Source organism: Alexandromys fortis, unplaced genomic scaffold, assembly GCF_014885135.2.
Source record: "Alexandromys fortis isolate MF-2015 unplaced genomic scaffold, M_Fortis_MF-2015_v1.1 scaffold_103, whole genome shotgun sequence".
NCBI lineage: Eukaryota > Metazoa > Chordata > Mammalia > Rodentia > Cricetidae > Alexandromys > Alexandromys fortis.
In genome coordinates, this window is record NW_026067978.1 from 5,905,584 (window position 1) to 5,930,036 (window position 24,453).

Below are 24,453 nucleotides of genomic sequence, written 5' to 3' on the forward strand. Positions count from 1 at the left end.
ACTGTGAGAGTGGAGTTTGTGGTAGACTGCTGAGAAAGGGTGTTCCAGACATGGCAGGGACACGACACTCATGAGCTTACAGCAGCTCCAGATGCCTGCACACAAGATAAAAAGATCTGACATGGATGGGAGGGGTTCACGACGGCTGCCGTGGAAGGGACGAATTCATTTTCTTCAGGGTGAGGCCCCTGGTAGGTTGCCCATGCTTCAGTGGATGGCCCCACACAAATGCACATGTGAGCAGCATTAATGGGACTCTGTGGGTTATTAAAGTCTTTTTAAAGGACATGAAGTTGTGAGAGGATGTTGTGGTGGTGGTCTAGGAGATTTGAAAATGGGGCTGGGGGTATATAGAATCCAAACGTGTTATTCACACTAACGAAACTGACAAGAAAACTACTTTAAGAACAACCAATGCATGCAGTCACTTGACCTCCACTTTAGAACCAGTGGGCACACACAGCAGCAGCAATGTGTCCAGAAAACACAGTGTGGGTTCAGGTCTTCACACAAGGTGAGGCCACTCAGAAACGAGCTGTCTGTCTGTGAATGAAGCACCCATCACTCTCCTCTTTTAGCTAACAAGTGCTGAGAGAGCAGCTGGACGTCCCTTTAACTCTGGGACAGTGACTGACACAAACACATAGGGACACGGGTTTTCTCCAGACAATATGATAACCAGCAAGGGTTCTGCTGAGAAAGGAGCAGACTGGTGTCCGAGAAGCAGACAGCAGCTGGAGCCACACCAGTGTGTGGATTTCCAAAGTTCCCCTCATAGATTCAACAGGGCCCTTAACGACATGTTACCTAAGAGGCTTGTCTTTCTCAGAATATCCTTGATTCTCAGATGCTTCATTTTTAAGCCTTTTATGAAAATAGACAACATTAAAGTAAAATATTTTAATTCTTAATGTTTTTTTAAATATCACATCTATAAGTAGGCATAATCATATTTTATTGTAAAGTTGTTCAAAGATGAAGGCCAGGGCTCTCAAGTTACCAGAGCCACTAAAAACCACTAAGGTAACAAACATTTTTAAAAATAGCTGGATACCAAAATAGCTCTTAACTGTTGAAAACTGCAATGAAGGCTGAAAAGTATAGGATGGTCTTTGAACTGTTTTCAGAGTGCACTAACAAATGCATTAAGACAAAGGAACAATGAGGGAGAGATGTGTTATGTCTGAGGCTAAATCCTGTTATAAGCAAGCATTCACAGGACCAACAAAAACCCCACCACCAAAAGAGCCTCCTCCCCCTCTGGAGTAGGCAGCTGAAGAATGCACCCTGCGTGAATGCAGCTTCAGGCAGGGTGTGCACAATACAGTCTGAAGAGACTCAGCATCTGCAGACATGCAATGGCCTTGAATCAAGTTGAGCAGGGGTCTCGCTGGGAAAGGAATCATTTGAAGCCAAAGGGCACTTTGCTGTAGTTCATATATATTAGCTACAAGTTTCTCCTCCATGCCAAACATCTACCAAGGTGAGAGGGTAGAGGACCTGTCGGACCATCTCACTTGGGGCTTATGTAGTCTCAGTTCTGCAAAAGCCACACTTTATTCCAGTAAAGAGAAAGCCCATGGTGAAAAGAATGTCTTAAACCCGGGATACTAAATTGAAATTTTCTTCTTTTTTGTATAACAACCCACTGGCAACAAATTACATCCATGTCAAACTTGTTAGTGTTTTCTGATATTTCCAAGAAAGTCCAGCATTTTTGACAGAATGTCCCAGTGACTTTCCTGAAATATGTCTTTTCAAATACTGTATTACTTCTAAAACTGGGAAGAGCAGTATGCTGATCTGGGTGCCTTGGCCATGGAGAGAAGCAAGCACCCCTGTGAGCCTACAGCCCTGTGAGCCTACAGCCCTGTGAGCCTACAGTCCTGTGAGCCTTCACCCTGTGAGCCTGCAGCCCTGTGAGCCTACAGCCCTGTGAGCCTGCAGCCCTGTGAGCCTACAGCCCTGTGAACTGCGCTCCTGCCTGGGTTTCACACACTTGATGATGTCTTGTTCTGACTGCAAGGCTTCCCTGAAGAAAGTCGGGTTTCTCGGCCTTCATGATCTCAGGTAGTCTCCTCTCTGTCCTTCAGTGCTCCGTCAGGAGGCTCTGGGCTGGCGGCTCACCCCTGGGTGACTCTGTCTTGCTCTCGATGAGCGAGATCTGCAGCACGGGCAGGAGAAGCTGGAAGGCATCTTGAATGTAGGAGGCACTGTTTGAGGCCTGGAGGATTGAAAAGTCATCAAGGAACGGTTACAATCTCCTGAAAGAGAAAGCACTGAAAGACAACAAAAGGACAGACCTGTGTCTGCAGTCCAGCAGAAGCCACAGCTTGTGAAGTAAAGAAAGGACAGGCTTGACTACCGCACTCAAGTTTGATACAGGACAAGACAGACCTGGGAGATAACACAGCAGCACCAACAAGAGTGCCAGCACCCCAACTCGCCCAGTAGACATGGCCCACTAGATGGCTGCTCACACTTGACATTCGAGGATTGTCTGGCCCAGGACTGAATGGGTTTCTGTTCCCGCACTGGAGTCAAATACTGACATGCTCTCAGGAGGCTCTGAACCATCACTGCTCCTCCCATGGATTCGGTGCCACGACAAAGCACCGCACTCAAATAAGAACAGTTACAGACAGGTCTGCCTGGTCAGTGGACATGAGACGAGAAGCCTTAGAGAAGCATCAGGCCCAAGGGAGCAGATCTGATGTGTATCTGACAAGGTCTCCCCTTCCAGAATAACAACAGTTCATCACACTAAAGTAAAAACGTACATTTTCGCTGGAGAGATGGCTCAGTGGTTAAGAGCACTGGCTGCTCTTCCATAGGACCTAGGTGCAATTCCCAGCACATGGCAGCTCACAGCTGTCTGTAACTCCAGTTCCAAGGGATTCAACACCCTCACACAGACTTACACACAGGCAAAACACCAATTAAATAAAAATAAATCTTTTTTTAAAAAAATGTACATTTTCAAGGACAAGAGTATTTCAAATTTGTATGTACAAATATCCCGTTCAAACTGGCAACAGGGAGCGCACACAAGACAGCCCACCTTTTGTGCACTTATCAATGGCCGGCACCCTATCAGAACTTCAGTGGGGCACTTGATAGCACAGCTTCCAGCCAACAGAGACTCAGAAGTCATCTAGTTACAGCTCCTTGCACCGAAAACAAGATTCCAACACAGGACTACAGAGCACTTGAGGGAAGTCCAGGGATGCCCCTTGCTGCTAAGTGCTTCCAACTCTGCCAACTAATGAACTACAGACTCACTTTCAAAATAACTGACCACAAGAGTTCTGAGCTACTCAGAGCTGTGTAGCTGGAGAGCTAAGTGCATTTCCTTAACAGTAACTTAAAATAATTTTAAACTAAACAGTCTGGCTGGTTCTTGGATATTTGCTTGTGTGTGCACATGTGGGCGTGTGTATGCTACACATGTGGAGGTCAGAGAACAACTTTCATGAGTCCACTCTCTCATTCCACCATGTAGATCCTGGAGCTCACACTAATGTCGTCCAGCTAGGTAACAAGCACCCGGACCTACTGAGCCATCTCACTGACCCTCAATTGATACTTAAACACTAGCCAATCATGAACACATTCCTCTCACTAGCTTTATGTGGGTTCTAGACAGGCCATCACAGTCTCGGTTGTCAGAGTCTGAAAGCATGGACTTCAGAAACCACCCCACCCTGGTGGCAAATGATCAACTATGGCATGCCCTCACACCTCCTCTGGAGACATTTTTGTTATGTGCACTGGTATATTACTTGCATGGATGTATGTGAGAAGGTGTCATATCCATGGACCTGGAGTTACAGACAGCTGTGAGCTGCCATTTGGTGCTGGAATTCAACCCCAAGGCCCCAAGTGCTCTTAACCACTGAGCCATCTCTCCAGCCCCTCTTCTGGAGACTTAAACCCTATGATCCTAATGCTCACAGACTGACAAGGATATGCAAGCTCAGTGCCACTCGGTCAAACAGAGGACTTTATCCTTGGAAATGGTCACATGCCTTGTTTTCTAATACCCCTGCATGAGACCCAGCCCTTCAGGAAGAGCTTGTCTGGAGAGTGTCAGCCCTTCGTGTTTATCAGCTGGTCTCTAGGAGGTGTTTCTTTACTGAGAATTGTGCATTCAGCTGTCAAGGGGCAGGGACTGGGGAATGACAGCTGGTGGTTTCTTCCATCCAAGTTTACCCTGCAGCTTTGTTACACTTATAAATACTGAGTAAGGAATGAATATAACGAACATCAAATATAAACAGCAATAGTCATATTTGTATCAGCAGGGCTAAAATGCAATCTGGTTTTTAAAAAGCAGAAACTAAGGATGTAATAAATTAATGCATAATGCCTTAGAGATGCAAAAAACATTACTACTAACCTCTAGAAACACTGCAGTGATTATTGGATTCAGGACATCCGCCTTTTCTGTGACCTGGAACAAAGGAGAGACTTTTGTCACAGTGCACCTTAAGAAAACAACAGGCAGAACAGATTCCCACCTTGAAACATACATAGGTAAACAAAGGCACAAAACATCTCAACCAAGGAAGGGCAAAGTGTCATTTCTGGAAAGAAACTTTTTAAGTGCTGTAAACTTACTTTTTGTGCCTTTCTATGCTACCAAACTGAGAATGCACTGCTTTGTAGTTTGGGGGAGGGTGCTGATGCTAATGTTTCTTGGTGTGTGTGTGTGTGCGTGCGAGCCTGTGTGCATATTCTCAAGTACACATGAGTGTGGAGGGCAGAGGACAACAGTTCAGAAGTCATTTCCCTCCTTCCACCATGGCTTTGGGACACTGAACTCGGGTCATCAGGTTTGCTCAGCAGTGTCTTTACCCTGAGTCATCTCACCACCCCTGTAGTCATTTACCAACTTTTTAAACATCCTCATTCTGTATGGTATAGACACAAAATGGAGTTCTATTCAGGCAAAAAGAGAAATGAAGGAATGCCACTAGCAGGAGAGATGATAGTCTCCGTACCACCATATGGGGTAGAAGAGATGGAATCTAGAGTGACATATCTGGGCCTGTGGAGAACAGGATGGGAGGTACGGCAGTATAAGCAGGACTATTCAAGAGACAGCACTAGGAGGGACAAGAGAGAAAAATGGGGGTGAATATGTACACATGATGGCTAGTGTTGTCAACCTGACAGACCCCAGAATCAGCTGGGAGACGGGCCTCTGAGCACACCTCTAAGGGGTTATCTTGACTGGGGTAAGTGACTGCTGGTAGGACCACCCCCTAAGCAGGGGCTCCTGCGCTGCTTAAGGAGTGAACACCAGCACACAAGCATCCGCTGCTCTCTTCTCCTGACTGCAGACGATGTGACCAGCTGCCTCAAGCTCCTGCTGCCTGACCTCCCCACCACGGTGGACTTCATCCTGAAACTTTCCCCCTTAGAATGTATTGGTCACAATGTCCTATCATAGCAGCAGGAAAAGAAAATAAGACAGTACACTCAAAGGAATTAAAACAATGAAATACACATGCAGATAAACCATCAGGAGAAAAGTAATCTTCATTTTAGAAGGGCAGTTGGAAATCTGACTTCAGAACACCTCAACTGTTGTGAAGAGAGGCACTTGCGAGTCTCCTTTCATGCAAACACAGCATGAATTTCAAATGAACACGTCAGCACTCTGTAGTTGACTAGCCATCTTAAAACCCACAAAACGGCTCCATTCAGGAAATCCAGGAGCTTGTTTAAAGAAATTACTAGGAGGGAAGAGAAGCTGTGGCCTAGGATTACTCCAAAGAGAAAGTCCAAACTCCAGCTCTAGAATTTCATCAGGCCACGGTTTTGCTAAACTTAGGGCCCCACAGCAACTCTTCCACAACACTGATGTGCACACTGTGAAGTCGTTTTCATCTGCTCAGTGCCCTTGGTTTATCTCATTGTGATCCTGGGTTTTCTGTCACCTTCCATATCACTCACCGACCTTCAGTAACTATAGACTGTAACAATGGAACAGGCAGAGCAGCAGACAGCCAGAGCAGGAAACTGGCTGAAAACACTTTCAGTCAAACAAGGAAACAGAATGTGAACAGCAAGGCTACAAACTCTTAAAGCCCACTTCCAGTGACATAAGTTCTCCAGCAAGGCTCAACATCCTATAAATTCTATGACCTTCCCAAACAGCACCAGGGACCAAACAGTCAAACACCTGAATTTATGGCAGTCATTCCTCATGTAAACCACCATGGTATAATACATGGTACTCAAATAGAGACATAAGAAATAACGCGTGTGTCTAGGGTGTCATGACCTCTGGCAAGGGGACAGAGACTTCAGTGGGGAAGGGGTGCATGAGACCGAAGAATGCAAACCCATGAAGCTGTACCCTGCCCCTCCCACCACACACACAAATTAACTCAATATGCATCACAGACACAAGAGCTCAACACTCATCAAAGAAAACTCAAAGTTGATCTGGGTTAGCTGACAGTTTCTCAGGTAAAACACAAAAACTGTATGTGATGATGAAAACTACTGAGAGTAGAATTTTGATGAAATTTTTAAACTGTGCATAGGATACCATCAAGAAAATAAAATAGGAACACCGATATGGTGGCATACATCTGTAATTTTAACAGTTAGGAAGCAAAGGCAGGAGGACAGCAAGTTCAAGGCTGGCCTAGACTACACAAACCCTGTCTCAAAAACCCAAAAGATGGACCTACAACTCAGTGGAGTATTTGCTGTGCACATATAAGTCCCTGGATTTGATGGCCAGCACTGCAAAAGCAGACAAGTAAAAAATATAAACAACCCATATACAGAGGGCGAGTCTGTGCCTAGCACATACCTGACAAGAAGCTGATCCCGTAAGACACAAGGAGCTCCTAAATGTCCTAAAATCCAGTAATGAAAAACAAACAACCCAATTAAAGGCACTGCATCAGACAAGTGGCCATGAAGTGTATGGAAAGGCACTCAGAATCATTAGACACTAGAGGAATGCAAATCTAGGCAGCAGAGAGGCACCACTTCACACTCACCAACACATCGAAAACCACAAAGGAACCACTGCTAACACTGGTGAAGATGCAGGGAAACCGGCATTTCATGCACCACTAATAAGAGCGCAAAATATGGAGCCATTTTGGAAGTAATCTGACATTTACCATCTCACCTAAAAAGCCCAGCAAGTCTGCACCTCGTACTCTACCCGAGAGAAGTGAAACCATGAACACAACAGCTCACACCATGCTCGTGACAGCACCACTCACAACAATCATAAACAGGAACAGTCCAAAGGTCTATCAACTGAAAAAGATAAAACGTGGTATACTCAGCCATAAAATAAAGTGTTGATAAAAAACAGGAAGTACCAGCACATGCTAAAACAGGACTAAGTTCAAAACTACCATGCTAATCTAACAAAACATACACCTGTGATCCCACTGAAATAAAATTCAGAATAGTGAAAGCTTTGTGGAGACAGGAAATGCCCCATCATTGCCTAGGATAGGGAATCGCTACTGTGTGGCAAACTTAGGGGGCAGTGATGAAATATCCTAAAGTCCAAGTCTAGTAACAACTGTACATCTCTGTAAATAGAAGCACTAACAACCATCAACTTGTACCCTGAAACATGTGAATTTTATGGTGTGTAAATTGTATCAAGTATTCAGCCATTAGCCCCACAAGGCAGGAACTCTTACCCCAGCAGTGGTGAGGCAGGTGGTAAACTCTTTAGACAGGGAGCCCAGATCTTTACACAGCACGACTGTCACCCTGCAGAGAAGAACACATCAGAGGAGTCCTTTTTTCTCTTTCTACTCCTCTAATAACCTAAACAGGCCACTCCTAATAACAGTGGAGAAAGAAGCCTTTAAGGGTGCAGACACACCTTTCTCTCCTAGTGTTTCAGTATGGAATACACATTCTAAGACACACTTACGAGACAGAGTGACCCTGCCACTTGTTCTATACTCCATCTTGGGTTCCAGGGGCCACCATCAGGACTTGGGAGGGGTAAGTGCTGAAAAGTGCCCATTTCTTCCTGCTACAGACAGACCTTACCTGCTGCCTTTTCCTACAAGGGATGCTTCTTGGGTGGATGAGCTCTCTGACTCTGCACTGGACACCATGCTGTTCTTTCTCATCATGACTTGTCAACCAATCATCCTCTCCCAGGCTCCGGTCCCTGAAGGGCAGCCCTCCATTTCCTAGCGCCCTTCCTTCTTGCCCAAGTCTCTCCAGCCTGAACAGTGAAAACGCTCCCTGCCCTTGCTCATCTCTAACCTGCAATTGTTTTCTCAGCTCTTCTGTACCTCGTGATAAATTCCCAAGGCTCAAACACTGGCATACTCTCTGTATCATGTGTTGACTCCTTTACTCTCTCAACACCACTATGAGCTAGACAGGCACTGATATTGGTTGGCTGGGTTTTTTGTTTTTTGTTTTGTTCTGTTTTGGAGAAAGGGTCTCTCTATGTAACTCTAGATGTCCAGGAACTATGGAGACCAGACTGGTCTCAAACTCAGAGAACCATTTGCCTCTGCCCCCCAAATGCTGGGAAAACAATGAAACTAAAGGAAGTTAAACAACCTGACTACGGTCACTCAGCTAATAACTAAGTCAAAAGATTAGTTAGTTAGAAGACATCCTAGTACTAAAAGTCTGCTTAGAACCCTCACATCTTTGGTTGTCTATCAGTTTTATCCTAACTGACCATTCATGGGTGCCCCTTTTTGACTCCCAAAGGCATGTTTCAGTAAGTAAATACCATCATTTCTTCCTAAAGAAGGCCATACTGACTAGGAGAGCTTTCCCTAAGAAGCCTGCTCACTTCCCCATGAGAAACCTAGGAGAACGGCAGCAGTGCCGCTAAGCTTACCATCAAACACCAACCTAATTCCCACCAGAAGAAAAGAAATATAGTTCAGCATGCACTCACTCAAAAAATACCTGTGGGAAAGCATTTGTGGGCGGCAACAGTGAGCAGAGCTCTAGCTCTCACAGGCTTTAACCTACTGGCCAATCAAAGGCAAGATTACACACACACACACACACACACACACACACACACACGTATGCATACATACATAAAACTGTCTATTTCGATTTAGAACTACTAGGCTTAGGTTTACCCTTCCTACTGAATTATTCACATTTTACTACTTTGAAATGTTTGTTCAAAATCAGCAAAAAAATTTTAAAAAAGAAAATTTATGCTGGGCTTGGGCAGCTTCCCTTAACTGCCTGGGGTCCGTAGCTTCTCCGTTTGTAAAGCTGTGCTAATCAGTCACCTTTTGTGCTGCTGTAAAAGCCAGAACTAATACACATTCATGCCTTAGCATGGCACCTGGCATACAGCGAACAGTGGTAACTAACAACTGTAATTAAGAGCTGAAGTATGTAGGACTACTTTCTGTAGTTACTTGTTCCAAGTTCCCCTCCTACTGAGACTAACAATCTGCAAAGAAATAGTTTTCAGAGAACAAATGCTTTAATGAAATGGGCAGGTTTATATGTAGATTTTTTTCCTGCTCACTAACAATACCCTAAACACATACCCATGTGCAATGGGAACAGAACCTTGTTAAAAAGCAAACTTTCTAAAACCTGGAAGAAATCGGGCAGTGGTAGCGCATGCCTTTAATCCCAGCACTCAGGAGGCAGAGGTGGGCGGATCTCTGTGAGTTCGAGGCCAGCCTGGTCTACAGAGCTAGTTCCAGGACAGGCTCTAAAACTAAGAGAAACCCTGTCTCAAAAAAACCACAAATAAATAAATAAATAAACAAACAAACAAACCTGGAAGGAGCAAGAAAACCCTCTCAGCAGTTTCCCTTTGAGAGATGCAGGCTGCATCATACTTACTGAGAAAGTGTCTGGCTCCTCTCTAAGGCTGTCACTTCCTGCTTCTGGCCATGCAGGACCAATGCCGCTGTTTTGTGGAACAGTTCAATTGAGCAGGCAGTCAGTTCTGCTAAGCTCCGGATTGCAAATGCATGGATATCCTAAAAATCAAAGCAAACAAAGAAACAGAATATTATTGTTGGTGTTTATTGCTGCAAGTGGAAATGATGGTCCCTTGCTTCCCACACTGAAGAATGCAGGAAAGATGAAGGCCACTGTTTACTAGACCCGCTCTTCTTCCACAGTGCGGCTTACAACTACAGAAGACTGGCTGTGACCATGTAACTAACTCTGGCCAAAGGACTGAGGTAAGTGACAACTTACTCTGAGGTAACATCCAACTTCCCTCCTTCCTTCCACACTATTTTTCTTCATTCCTCGCCTACAGTCTGAAACTATTTTATGATGCCACCCTGAATCATAACATTGAAATTACTGATACAAGCCTAACAAAAATAAAAGGACCCTCATCTCAACTGCAATCTCTATTTTAGTGGGGGATGTGGGGGGGTATTTACCTGTGTGTGTGCACGTGGAATCCAGAGGCCCATGTCCAATGCTTTCCTATATCACTATCCACTTTTGGTTTTTTTTTGTTTTGTTTTGTTGTTTTTCGAGACAGGGCTTCTCTATTTAACAGCCCTAGCTGCCCTGGAACTAGCTCTGTAGAACATCGCCTGGCTTCACTTTATTTTTTGTGACAGGGTCTCTCACTGTACTTGGAGTTTATGGATAGAGGTGGACTGGCCAGTGAGACCTGGGAGAATCCTTTTGCCTTCACACTCCCACACTCTCCCGTGCTGGGGTTACAACTGTGTAATACTACACCCAGCCTTTTATGTGGATGCTGGGAACCCAAGTTTAGGTCCTAATGCATGGGCAGCAAGCACTTTACCACTAAGCCATCTGCACCCCTCAATTTTATCTTTTTTTTTTTTTTTTTAAAGAGCTTAGTTGCTTTGGTTACCTCTATTGAATTCTTTTTGGCTTCCTCAACATTTTCTGTCTCCAACTGTTTTTCTCCTCCTTCTTTCTCTGCTGCTGGTTTAGCCAGAGATGTTCTAATCCATTCGTAGGCTGTATTTCTTGCCTAAATAAAGGAAGATAATCCAACAATTCAATGTAGTTCTTACCAGGAATATATCAGCACTCTGGAGGACAAGCTCTTCTCATCAGAAAAGACCACGTGACTTTTAAGTACTTGTCTTAATAGATACACCAATAAGGAACAGATAAACATTCCACACCTGCAGATGTGACAAGTCATCACACAAGGTTCTGGCCTAGGAATGTACAGACTAACAAAAGAGAGAAAACAGCAGGCAAACATTCAAGGCAGGTAGCAAACAGGAATGTTCTACTTTTAGAACGGGGAAGTTGTGTTTTTCAAAAAGATATACATCATGAAAGACAAGGGCTGAGGAACTACTACATATTAAAGGAGTCTAAACACAGGACAACTAAAACCAGTTCAGTCTCAGGTTGGCTAGAGGTGAGAAGAAAACACCTGCTAGGAAGAACACCATTAAGTCATTAAGACAGTGTTGTGGTTTGAACCTGAATGACCTCTAAAGTCTAGGTGGTGATGGTGGGGCAAGCCTTATATCCCAGATTATGGGATTCTCTGATGGCAGTAGTGGCACACACCTTTAATCCCAGCACTTAGAAGGCAGAGGCAGGCAAATCTCTGTGAGTTCAAAGGCAGCCTGGTCTTCAGAGAGAGAGTTCCAGGACAATCAAGGCTACACAGAGAAATCCTGTCTGGGCAAAACGAACGAACATCAAAGAATGCCTCCCATGGGCTCATATATTTAAATGTTTAGTCACTGGGGAGGCACTATTTGAAAAGGAGAAGGCTAGGAGGTATGGCCTTGTTGGAGAAAGTGTGTCACTGGGGTGGGCTCTGATGATTCAAAGTCCACGTTAGGCCCAGTTTCTCCACCTGTTGTCTTTGAATCAGGATGTAGCTCTCGGCTACTGCTCCAGCACCACGTGTGCCATGCCCCTGCCATGATGACAATGGCCTCTGAAATGTAAGCAAGCCCCCAATTAAATGGGTTCTTTTATAAGTTCTGCCATGGTTATATTGTCTCTTCACAGCAACAGGACCATAACTAGGATAGTCAGCTGACAAATATGGAGAACAGATGAAATCCAACTCTTTCATTCATGTTATTATGCGGAAGTGACAACCGTACTGAGGTTATGCAAAGGGACAGGCACATCGTCCCACTTATTCTCAAACAGCTACAAGAACAATAAGATGCATGTGAAGACAGAGAAAGCACAAGCGGTTAGCAATACAAGTAGCATGTCAACACTAGTGACCATACAGGAATGTTTTATACTGTTTTTTGTCAAATTTTCTTTCTTTTTGATGCTGCTTCCAATAGACTATAAGCAATGTCATGCTTTGACTCTGAAATGTCCCCTAAGGGCTCACATTTGGAACAGTTCCCAGCTGGTGGAATATGCTGGAGGGCTGTGAACTCTTTCGGAGGTGGGGATGAGAAGGTTCTTAGGGGCAGGACTCTGAAGGGTATGGCCCAGGCCACTCTCTGCTACCACAGGAATAGCCAGTACCTCACACTCCTGGCACCATGGGGTCAGGGCTGAACAGCCATGCCTTCCCCACTATGGAAGACTAAGATCCTCTGAAAACATGAGCTAACTAATAAGTCTTTCCTCCCTTGAGCTGCTGACATCAGAAATTTCAGTCCCAGTGATATAACAATTGCCAGGAGATTGAGTGCTAAGTGGCTGCTGAGCACACACTGGGGAATGCACCATCTTCCCCAGGCCAGCACACTGGGACACAACACAAAGTCTCTCACTTCTCATTTGCTGGGAGGGGAGAAAGGATGGCTGTGCTGACTCCACACAGCCAGCAGCTCTGTGGCCAAGCAATGATGCATGCCTGCTGCTGACTTCTGTTGCAGCTGTTCAGGGTTGGGAGAGGTGGATGCAGAGGCTGGAAGCAATGCATGAAAACCAACAGTATCTCATAAGCAGACAGTGGGATGCACGGGAGTGCCCTTCTCTGAGCTCAGACAAGACTCTTAGACACATGGCAGTGCAGAGTCTCCACCAAAGACCAGGCTCAGTCATGGCACTTCCTCATCCCACATTCTAAATGGTCACTAGCAGAGTCACTGTCAGTCATTGTGTGGCCACAGCAATGTCCAGCTCAAGGTCCAAACTGGACGGGGCCACAGCTCATCATCTCTGATCAGTGATCTCACTCAATAGACACTTTACCTTTGATTCCATGAAGTTTGGTCAGCACTGTCAACTTTTGTTTTAGTTTGTTTTGTTTTGTTTTTTTGTTTGTTTGTTTGTTTGTTTTTCAAGACAGGGTTTCTCTGGAGCTTTGGAGCCTGTCCTGGAACTAGCTCTTGTAGCCCAGGCAGGCCTCGACCTCACAGAAATCCGCCTGCCTCTGCCTCCCAAGTGCTGGGAGTAAAAGCGTTCACCACCACTGCCCGGCCCAGCACTGTCAACTTTAAATGACCAACTCTACAGGCCTGATTAAGCATTCAAGCAAATGAAGCACTCCATATAAACAGGTCAGAAAGGGACATGTGATGAAGAGGTGGACATGGACTTCACACGCTAACCTGGAGAGCAGGAGGCAGGGAAAATGTGCTCCTTTTCTAGAACTATCAAGAATAAACCCTCAATTCTGGCAATCTAACTGGCCAGAAAATTACAATCTTACATCCATATATTGGTGGCGGGGGTGGGGGTGGGAATGGATAAGAGACAAGGTCTTGCTAAGTAGCCTAAGTTGGCTTGGCTTTGAACATGCAATTCCCCTGCATCAGCCTCCCAAGTGGTGGAATCACAGGCATGTGCCACCACACTGTACTACCCATTAAAAACTTATAAAAAAAAAATAACTAAGATCCCCAAAATGCAGTAACTTACCCTGGTGAGTTTCTCTGGTCTAGAAGAGACATGAAGCTGAGCAAACAGCTCTGTTATCTCCTTGGTAAAATCTTCGTCACCTAAAAACCAAGGCCCACATAAAACATTTGAGAAAGACCACCAAGGATGCTCTGCTGTCTAGATTTAAGTCAACTTGATCCAAGCTGAGTCATCTGAGAGGAGTGAACCTCAATTGAGAAAATGTCCCTCTAAGATGGGGCTGTAGGCAAGCCTGTAGAGCACTGTCTTCATGAGTGATTGATCAGGAGGACCCAGCTGATTGTGGGCAGTCACACCTGGGCTGGTGATCCTGGGTTCTACAAGATAACAGGCTGAGAAAGCCATGAAGAGCAAGCCAGTAAGAAGCAGCACCCCTCCATGGCCTCTGCATCAGCCCCTGCCTCCAGGTTTCTTCTCTGTCTGAGTTACCTAAAAGTGTAAGCAAAATAAACCCTTTCTTCTCTAAGTTGCTCTGGTCATGGTGTCATCCCAGTATTAAAGGCCCTCACTGGGATAAGGAGAACACAAGAAACACCTACACAAACAATAATGCCCTCCTCTCTCTCTCATCTTAACCCTGCCCATTGGCGCCTGCTGAGGCCCAGTCCGTGTAGTGCAGAATAGAACTCTTAAAACACAGAAATTTTTGAGCACTAACATGAGTATTTCTTAATCATAAGTCCATGGTGCATAAGACCAAATTAGTTCTCCTTTATACCTAATATTTCCCCAAAAACATCCTCAGAAAAATTCCAGGGGGGGGGGCATCTTGGTTCTTTTCTTCCACCTGTTCTTCTGTCCTCTCTCTTGACAGCTAAGGCAGGGAATAAAAACGATTTACTGATCCCAGGATGACAGGCTTTGGGAAAAGCTATTCGCTGATACAGCCCTCACTCACATAACTCATGTAAACAACTCCTACTCACAACCTACCATGAAAGGAAACAACACCTGGCTCCCATAGTCATTTGGTTTTCCCAACTAAGTTCTAAATGTGACTGGGTGTAAGGGAGGACTCTGAAACCACCTGGAACGGTCCAAGGAACTCACAAAATAAGCAATTATAAATCTATATTTACCCCACATAACAATACCACCCTGTGGTATATTTTAGGTTGTTCATAACAGAACATTACAACAGCACATATATTAAACTTATAAGCATCCAACTATATTATCCGAGTGATCAAAAAGCTATTACTATTAAAAGCAGTGATGAAAAAATGTGGTAATTGCTGTCAAGCCCTGCTACATAAACTGAGGACACAAACAGCTGCTGTGTTAAAAGAGTAGTTGCTGGGCTGGGCGTGGGGCTCAATGGCCGAGAATCTGTTTAGAGCATGGATGGAAAGGAAGCAGGTACTTCTGCTTAAGAGGGCTGTGAATAGAGAGGCTGGGGCTGCCTATACAGAAAGACTCTGAAATGAGGTCTAGAAAACATGGGGGCTCATGGGAAGGAAAACAACCAACATCCAGAGCTGGGCTCTGCACCGTCTCCTCCTGTAATTCCCAAATCTCTGTCTTAACAGCAACAGTGACATACAATTAACTATCAAGTCACTGAGCATTTTCCACCAAAACCAGAGAACTGGGACAGGCAGGCAGGGAACCACATAGGAGAGCTGAGGCAGGGCAGGCAGGAGGACTGCGCTGGAAGCCACTACTGTGTTTTCAAAGTCTTCATTCCTAGCAAAGGTAAGAGGAAATGTCACAGACAGTTCCATCTGTTCAGAAAATTTGGAGCCCTCTGAACAGTAAAGAAAAATGAAGACTTCTAATTATCATACAAAGCCCAGATGTTGACTAAATTGAACAAGTACTGTTAATTTTTCCATGCACAAATAACCTAAATTAGGTTGATAAATAAATGGGAACTGTCTGGTTAGGAACAATGGAACAACTTAAACCAAAACTGCTTTATTGGTTTCCTGTTGAGTTTTGTTTTTTTTTTTTTTTTTTTTTTTTTTTTTTTTTTTTTTTTTTTTTCGAGACAGGGTTTCTCTGTGGTTTTGGAGCCTGTCCTGGAACTAGCTCTTGTAGACCAGGCTGGTCTCGAACTCACAAAGATCCGCCTGCCTCTGCCTCCCGAGTGCTGGGATTAAAGGCGTGCGCCACCACCGCCCGGCCTGAGTTTTTTAAAATGCAAATTTTTTCCCCTATTTATAACTTATGTTTTCTAAATAATGAAAATACTAGCAAACATTTGTTTGGTACCTATTATGTGCCTGGCTACAAATATATTTAATTTTTCCTCATGACACCATGAGAGGAATTAGATCATCTTCTAACCAAGATGAAACAAAGGCTCCGTGCTGAGACACTTACAGAGGTCACATGGTTTTGTGAGAGGTGGGTCTTTACTTGGAACCCAAGTCTAACTTCACTGTATCACTTGGGGTACTAAACTGGCATCTCTAGATCTCCGGACATTCAAATTCCATTTCCAATCAAGAGCTGAACCTTTACATAAACGGTCATTACATACACAGCCAGCTTGACTTCTCAGTACACAAAGAGAGCAGAAAACATCCCTGTCTTACAGGTAAAGCCACACTCAGCCTCTGTTCTCACACAGAAAGGCCCAAGAGGTGTCTCAGAGGATCTTTGCTTTGCTTTCAGTAGACAAAATTATTTGATTTCCCACTCACAGTAGATTAGAAAGGAAAAAATTAAGTGAGACTGAGAGCCGTCTAAGACAAGCTTCCCACACTCAACGGAAGTAAAAGATGAATCACCGGAGAACAGGGACACACAGTTCTAAAGCAATCACAATCACAGTTTTTATAGGGCTGCAGTTTGGCATAATTAGCCCAGGAATCCTCAAACATTGTAACCCCGTGGCCTCCCATGAACTATTATTTTAAATGCAAAGTATATATATTTTAAATACAATAAAAATAAAAACTAATGTATTTATTCATTAAAAATAATAAACACTATAATCAGGATATATTGTATGAGGAAAAAAAATATTTTCAATAAAAGAAAAATGCAAACTATTAGGAATAAAATAAAGCCAGGCTGGGCAGACGGCTCCATGAGTAGCGTGCCCACTGTGCAAGGACGATGACTCGCATTAGAATCTGCAGCACGCACATGAAACCCAGGCATGACAGCTCATGTCTGTAATGTCAATGCTGGAATGCAGAGCAGAGGACACTGGTCAGCCAGCCTAGCAGAAGCTGGAGCTCCAGACTCACTGAGAGATCTTGTCAAAAAAAAAAACAAAAACAAACAAACAAAACCATAAGATGGAAAGCAATACAGGAAGGCACCCTACATAATACTCTGGCCTCAACAAGAATATGCACATATGGGCATGAACCACCCCCCGACACACACACACGCACGCACGCACGCACGCACACACATATACACGCGCACACACACACAAATGGTACTAGCCCTACTACTTGTTAATAAAATAAACTTTTTGAAACAGGATCTACATAGTAGAAGAGGAACTTTAACAGAAGTTCTTGCCTCCACCTCCCAAGTACAGAGATTACATACATGGGTCACCATGGTCCATTTTATGTGGTTGTGGGACTGAACCCATAGCTTCATGTATACAGACAAACATTCATTCTACCCACTGAGCTATGCTGCCAGCCCCAATAAAACATACTTCCAAAAATATATCTTCCAAAAAAGGAAAACTTAATGAAAACAGTATCACTGTTGTCTATCTTTGCTCCATGTCTGACAGCTAACTTAATGAAGAGAGCTAGACTCTCTGAGCATTTTCACACTTAGACTGCTGAGACAGGATGTTCTAAGTATGTGAAAAATATCCAACCTTACAGAGAGGCACTGCAGCAACGGAAGATTCCCTTTAATGACTTCCCAGATAACAGTAATAATCACCCTTGAATAATCTTGTGAGTGTATATGGCGGAGATGGAGAAGGGGGAAAGAGGAGAGGAGGGGGAGAGAGAAAGAAAGGGAAAGGGCAGAGGAACAGCCTTCCTCTGTGTTTAAGACAGGGTCTCTTTGATGTCCACTGGAGTGTCCTTCAGGCTAACTGGCCTGCAATATCCCAGGATTCTGCAGTCTCCACTTCCCACCTGCCTGTAAGGATGCTAAGATCACAGAAGCCCTCTACCACGCCCAGCTGTCACATGAGTTCTGGAGACTCAAGCTCAGTTCCTACACTTGCATTTTACCCATCGAGCCATCTCTCCAGCCCCCACTGAATACTCTAACACTACAGGAAAATTCAGGAAGTGCTTATTTCTTAAAGGTTAGCAGCAACGACCTATATTACAATGAACCTGAAGACACACTACCCAGTCTTGTACATGAGTGTCTTAAATTAAAACCCACTGGACTATCTCTTGCTCAGGTGCAATTTTATACATCACATATCAGTCGGTGAAAAACATTCATTTCTGTTGGGAAGATATCCAAAATGCTGACACATTTCACTGTAAAACACACAAATGTGAATGCTACCGTACTAGCACCACAGGGCTCCTCAGGAGAGTGCACTAACAGCCCTGGAAACTGCAAAGGTCATCGAAACAATATATATATTTCACAAAATTCTAACTTTCACATATTCTGAATTTTCTTCATCAGTGACTTAAATAAGTCAAGGGTCATTTCATTCACCTTGCTGTTGTTTTTTAAAGATTAATTTTATTTTAATTATATTTGTGTTGGCAGGGGTATGTGTGATGGTTTGAATAAGAATGGTCCCCAGCGGCTCATATGTTTGAATTATTAGATTAAGGAGTATCACTATTTAAAAAGATTAGGGGTATGGCCTTGTTGGATGGTATGGCCTTGTTGGGTAGATGTGGCCTTTTTAGAGGAAGTGTGTCACTGCAGGTGAGCTTTGAGGTTTCAAAAGCCCATGCCAGGTGCACTGGCTTGCTTTCTTCCCGCTGCCAGAGGATCTGGATGTGGAACTCTCCAGCACCACGTCTGCCTGTGTGCTGCCATACTCCCTGCTTCTGAAACTGTAAGCAAGCCCCAATTAAATGCTTTCAATGATAAGGGCTGCTGTGGTTATAATGTCTCTTCACAGCAATAGATCCCTGACTAATTGGATACTCTGGAGATGGAGTCTCAGGCAGCTGTAGGTCACCTGGTCTGGATTATAACAATCAAGCCTGGGTCTTCTGCAAGAGCAGCTCTTAACTACTGAGCCATCTCTCCAGCCCTGTTAGTATTCTTTCTGGTTTTTGTTTGGTTGGTTGGTTTTTGGTTTTTTGAGACAGTCTCACTATGAAGCCCAGGCTGGCCTGGAACTCACTGCATTCCTCTTGCCTTTGCCTCCCAAGCACTGGAGCTACAGGCATGCTCCACCAGCTATTCCCTTCTGAATGGCCTATGCGCTGTTCATACTTCTGTGAAAACAGTCTTCTGTGTCAGAAGAGGGTTCAGCTCAAACCCAAGACCACATGCTCTTCCTGAGACAACGATCATCCTTCAGTATCCGCTGCACAGAATATGGGAGTGCACTTTAGAGTTGAGATCTGATAACACTAATAATTTATACCACTTTCTCCAATTCAAGGGTCAATGAAACAGGCCCTTTCCTTGTAACTCTGAGTGGGTAGCAATAAAGACTCAACACAGCAGTGCAAGTGCCACCACTTTGACAGACACACACTGTGGCGGCACCAGTTTCACCTGTGGCTATTCATCAACTGGGTGTTAAAACAGTAAAAGCTGAATTAAAACTCTTTAGAGAAAGTTCTGTTCCATTCTGACAGTGCTGTGCAGGTCTGACTCCCTGAATGGTGACAGGGACATAGGATCACCACACCACACCTCACAAACCACCAGCTTAACCTGCTGCACAGGCGGCAGGCCCCACGTGCCACGATATCTCTGAAGGAATCTTTACATTAAACTTCAAGGTTTTTTGTAGGTTTTTTGTTTTGTTATTTTGGTTTTTTTTTTTTTTTCAAGACAGGGTTCCTCTGTAGCTTTGGAAACTGTCCTGGAACAGTCTCAAACTCACAGAGATCTACCTGCCTCTGCCTCCCAAGTGCTGGGATTAAAGTATAAGCCATCATTGCCTGGCCCAACTTCAATGTTTCTAACTGCTTGCTTCATCAAAAAGGGGCAAAAATCATCATTAAACTCTACCTTCTTGATTTTGGAAATATTTTCAACTGAAATATCCAAATAAAACTGTCCTGATCAGAGTTTAAGATGCACTTCCCAAGAACTATAAGTAAACCATATTTCTTGATAATTTTGCAAAACTGAGTCGTTTCAACATTTACATTTCCTAACACACAGAGATATTAAATTGTAAACATGACAAAGACAAAGGATCACCCACAGTCTGAGTAACAACTGCCTTGCATGCTTCAGGAAAGGGCCAGGGGTTACAGAAGAGAAAAGGTACAGCTGAAGTGTCTAAACAGGCACGAAGGCTCACAGTGGCGACCAGTCAAACAGGAAAGGATCTGACAGGTACAGCTCTCCAAAAGAGCAACAGGTAGACCTGTGCAGCAGATGAGACTTAGGGAAATGGCAGGGCCCTGCAGCAGAGGGTGAGCAAGCCCTGGTGAGAGGAAAGCATGGCGATTCTGTAAGGAAAGTACAGTCGGGCCAGTAACTGACTTCAAGGGCATCACTGCAGCCAATAAGGGAGCCAACACTTGGGTGCAGAAGCCTGGTTACCTTGTCTCTCCTCCTCCTCTTCCTCACAGAAATCTGCTAGGGAGAACGCTTCTTTGAGCTGCTCTAGCTCAAGTCTTGTGATCTGTAATTCTTCTCCACTCAGAGAACTAAGGATAGATTTCACCTAGATGGATATGAGACAATGAAAATTAAAAGAATCTCAAATAGAGATGAGTCCGCAGGTCAAATGAAAGCTGAATGATAAACTAACCAGTTAGCACAGCTGTTCTGGAGAGGGAGGGGGAGCACCACCTCACTATGTGGCCCAGGCTAGTCCTGAACTCTCAAGTCTCCTACCCCAGCCTCCTGAGAATCAGGACTATAGACTTGTATCACCACAGCCAACTCCTAGTCCTTAAAACTTTTAACGTGGAGTTGGAGAGATGGTTCAGTGGTTAAGCACACCAGCTGCTCTTCCAGAGGACTCAGATTCGATGCCCAGCACCCACATGGCAGCTCACAATTTTCTGTAACTCTGGTCTGAAGGGATCTGACACCTTCACACAGACAAACATGCAGGCAAAACACCAAAGCACATAAAATAAGAATAAACAAATCATTAAAAAAAATTTCAATTCAAAAGCTAATTGCTACAGAAAGGAAAGTTGGGAGAATCTGTGCTTTCCAAAGTTACATGGGCTAGAGATGTCTGAAAACTATCCGTGCTTAACCGCAGCTTAGAAACAAAGGGGAATGAAAGGTCTTCAGTTGGGCTGAGATGGCCCGGCAGCTAAGAGTGCTTGCTTCTCTTCCACGGGACCTGAGTTTAGATCCCAACCATGCTGCTCACTATCACCTACAATCCCTGAGGGATCTGGTATTCCCTCCTGGCATCCATGGGAACCTACCACACATGGCATACACATACACAAATAAAAAAAGGTGAATACTGATCCAGGTATGATGATGTCCACCTTTAATCCCAACACTCAGGAAGCACAATCAGATCTCAATGAGTTTGAGGCCAGCCTAGTCTACAGTAAATTCAGGCCAGCTAGGGCTACACAGTGAGGTCTTGTTTACACACATACACACAAACTTCAAACAACTAAAAGCCAATAGCTAACTGCATGCAAACTGGTTGCTTAAGTAAGTTTTTTGGCAGCTAAAGCCAAGGAGAATGCAGAAAATAGATAAATACAAACAGACAGATGATGGAAATGGCAAATGTGTTAAGAGCTCTTATTTAATCCTGTCCTTTCTGTGTCATAAGGACAATCACCCTTGACTTTTCCCAGCACTTAGTTCATGCACAGTTTCTGCTTGCTGTGTGTAGGGCACTTCCAAAGTCTCAAGCTACCACCAAAACATTGAGCCTTCCAAATGCACAACAGAGAAACATCTGCAGCATCCCTTGTGTGAAGACTTTCTCCGGAGGGGTGCAGGGTTCGGAATTACCTTTATTTCACTTTCTCGTGAAAGCATCTCCAGAGCTTCTAGATGTGAAAGGCCTTGAAACTCATCAAAGAGTAGCCCATAATGAGTTTTCTTGTCTGTTTCCATGGTTACCTCGCTGGAGGGCCACCGCTCTTCTTTGTCCTTCACCTCTCTTAAAACCTAAAAAGAGAAGAAAGCGCTGCAATGCACCACGTAATGAGAGCTCAAGAGTGAGGTTACAGAGCAGAAAGGAGCACAGCTGCTCGGGCTCCACTCAGAGCGCAGCCCCTTCAGCCTGGCTTCGCAGTTCACATCCAAGAAGCTGGGGAATGGCCGAAAGAAAGTCATCACACAGAATCTGACACCCAAGACACCAGGTGCTGTTCTGCAGGTGGTTTAACAATTAATCAACAGCTCTGACAGGGTTTAGCGGTCCGCTCTGCTGACAGGAGGCCGCCGCAACAGGGAGACGAGGGACAAACAGCTGGAACTCCTCTATGCACTGCGCTCTCACTGTCCACCCTCAACCCCAGAAAATTCAAAAGAAAAAACATCAACAAGGTTCCCAAGTTAACATCGGCTAAAATCAAATCAAAGCACAAACAGGAATCACACAGGTAAAGGAAACAGTACCTGTGATAGTGTAGAAGTCCGGTTCATCAGGCCCTTGGTTCTTTTAAATCCAGGATCCCCTTCTGCTATGACATCCATTGTCTTCTTCCCAATGAATTCCAAGGCATCCAAACCCCCACTGATAACGCTCTTGCCCTAGGAAAGCAGTAAAACTCCACCATAACAACACTGAGAGTGTTTACAGATTGACTGTTCAGTAAGGGCTGAACAGTGTGGCACCAGTAAGCAGGAGGCTGACAGAGGAGAATATTCAGGTACAGCAAAGGAACAACCAGTAAACTCTGGCTAGTCTGGGCAAATGATGAGAACCCTCCTCAGAATAAAAGGTAAAAGGCAGCTAGGGTGGAGTACTTGTCATGTGTGAGGCCCTAGGCTCAATCCCAGTACCAAGAGATTAAAAAAAGAAGAAGCAGAAACTACTAAGCAGTGGGCAGGCTGAGAAGCAGCTAAAGAAATCATACACAGCTCACACAAATGCACACAGGAAGAACCACTTTGGGAAACTGTGGGTCAGTATCTACTGCAGCTGCATTACCTAGCCCACGCATAGCTACACACCCAAGAGAAATGTGTGTGGAGATGTACTAGAAGGCATGAATAAGGGTGTGCAACACTCTGTAACAGCTTACACTGGAGCCTGGCTTGGTGTTTACCAACTGTAGGAGCAATAAAATGTGACCGAGTCACACTAGGAATACAGCAAAGCTGCAATATGGATGTATATAGACACAATGTATGAAGGTCACGGGATGCACACATACAGCTCCATTTATACAAAGCAGAAGAGGAGGTCAAAATTAACTCATGATAGCAGAAGTCCTGGCAGTGGCTATCTGAGCTGGGGAAGAGCACATGCCTCAAGAAGGAAAGGTAATGGACTCACAGGTTTCTTACTATGGTTAAAAGTAGTATGCTATGAAAACTCAAACTGAACACATATGATGTTATATTCTATGTGCTACCATATTTCAAAGTTAAAGTAGGGTTAAGCATGGTAAGGCATGCCTGCAATCCCTATACTTGGGAACGAAGGCAGGGTGACTGCATACTGGAGGCTGTCTGGGCTACAAAGACCCTGGCTCTTAAAAAAAGAAAGAAAGAAAGAAAGAAAGAAAGAAAGAAAGAAAGAAAGAAAGAAAGAAAGAAAGAAAGAAAGAAAGAAAGAAAAATACTAGCCATCTACCCCCATGTAAGAAAGACATTAAGAGCCCTATGCTAACCTTTTTTAAACATTTTCATCATCTACAGTTTAGCAAGTATCCATCAAAAAGATCAAATGTCCCTTCTGCTTAAAAGGTGAAGTTATAAAACTTCTGCATTGCTGGTGGGAATGTAAGCTGGTACAACCCTTTTGGATGTCAGTGTGGCGATTTCTCAGAAAATTAGGAAACAACCTTCCTCAAGACCCAACAATATCACTTTTGGGTATATATCCAAAGGATGCTCAATCGTGCCACAAGGACATGTGCTCAACTATGTTCATGGCAGCTTTGTTTGTCATAGCCAGAACCTGGAAACAACCTAAATGCCCCTCGACTGAAGAATGGATAAGGAAAATATGGTACACTTACACAATGGAGTACTACACAGCAGAAAAAAAAATAACAACAGCTTGAATTTTGCAAGAAAATGGATGGAGTTAGAAAACATTATTTTGAGTGAGGTACCCAGACACAGAACAACAATTATCACATGTACTCACTCATAGGTGGTTTTTAAACATAAAGCAAAGAAAGCCAGCCTACAAACCACAATCCCAGAGAACTTAGACAACAATGTGAACACTAAGACTTACATCTAATCTACATGGGAAGTAGAAAGTAGAAAAAGACAAGCTCTCCTGAGTAAATTGAGAGCATGGGGACCTTGGGGAAGGATTGAAGGAAGAGGAGAAGCAAGGAGGGGAGCAGAGAAAAATGTAGAGCTCAATAAATATCAATTAAAAAAAGTTCAAAAAAATCTTAAAAAAAGATGAAGTGA

At 44.1% G+C, this 24,453-nt stretch overlaps 1 protein-coding gene across 5 annotated transcripts in view; it reads right to left on the minus strand.

The window, feature by feature from the left end:
- Nucleotides 1–885: 885 nt before the first annotated feature.
- Nucleotides 886–24,453, minus strand: part of Fam114a2 (family with sequence similarity 114 member A2) — a 30,663-nt gene continuing 7,095 nt past the window's right edge. For 4 of the 5 annotated variants that reach the window (XM_050157649.1, XM_050157648.1, XM_050157647.1 and 1 more), the window contains 9 exons: nucleotides 22,474–22,608; nucleotides 21,862–22,020; nucleotides 20,464–20,587; nucleotides 13,819–13,898; nucleotides 10,859–10,981; nucleotides 9,853–9,992; nucleotides 7,692–7,764; nucleotides 4,400–4,453; nucleotides 886–2,224 (listed from right to left, as the gene is read on the minus strand). In XM_050157649.1, coding sequence (XP_050013606.1) covers nucleotides 2,090–2,224; nucleotides 4,400–4,453; nucleotides 7,692–7,764; nucleotides 9,853–9,992; nucleotides 10,859–10,981; nucleotides 13,819–13,898; nucleotides 20,464–20,587; nucleotides 21,862–22,020; nucleotides 22,474–22,608 — 1,023 coding nt within the window. In that variant the 3' untranslated portion in view covers nucleotides 886–2,089. The remainder of the gene's footprint in view (nucleotides 2,225–4,399; nucleotides 4,454–7,691; nucleotides 7,765–9,852; nucleotides 9,993–10,858; nucleotides 10,982–13,818; nucleotides 13,899–20,463; nucleotides 20,588–21,861; nucleotides 22,021–22,473; nucleotides 22,609–24,453) is intronic. The other variant, XR_007594548.1, reaches the window with a different exon arrangement.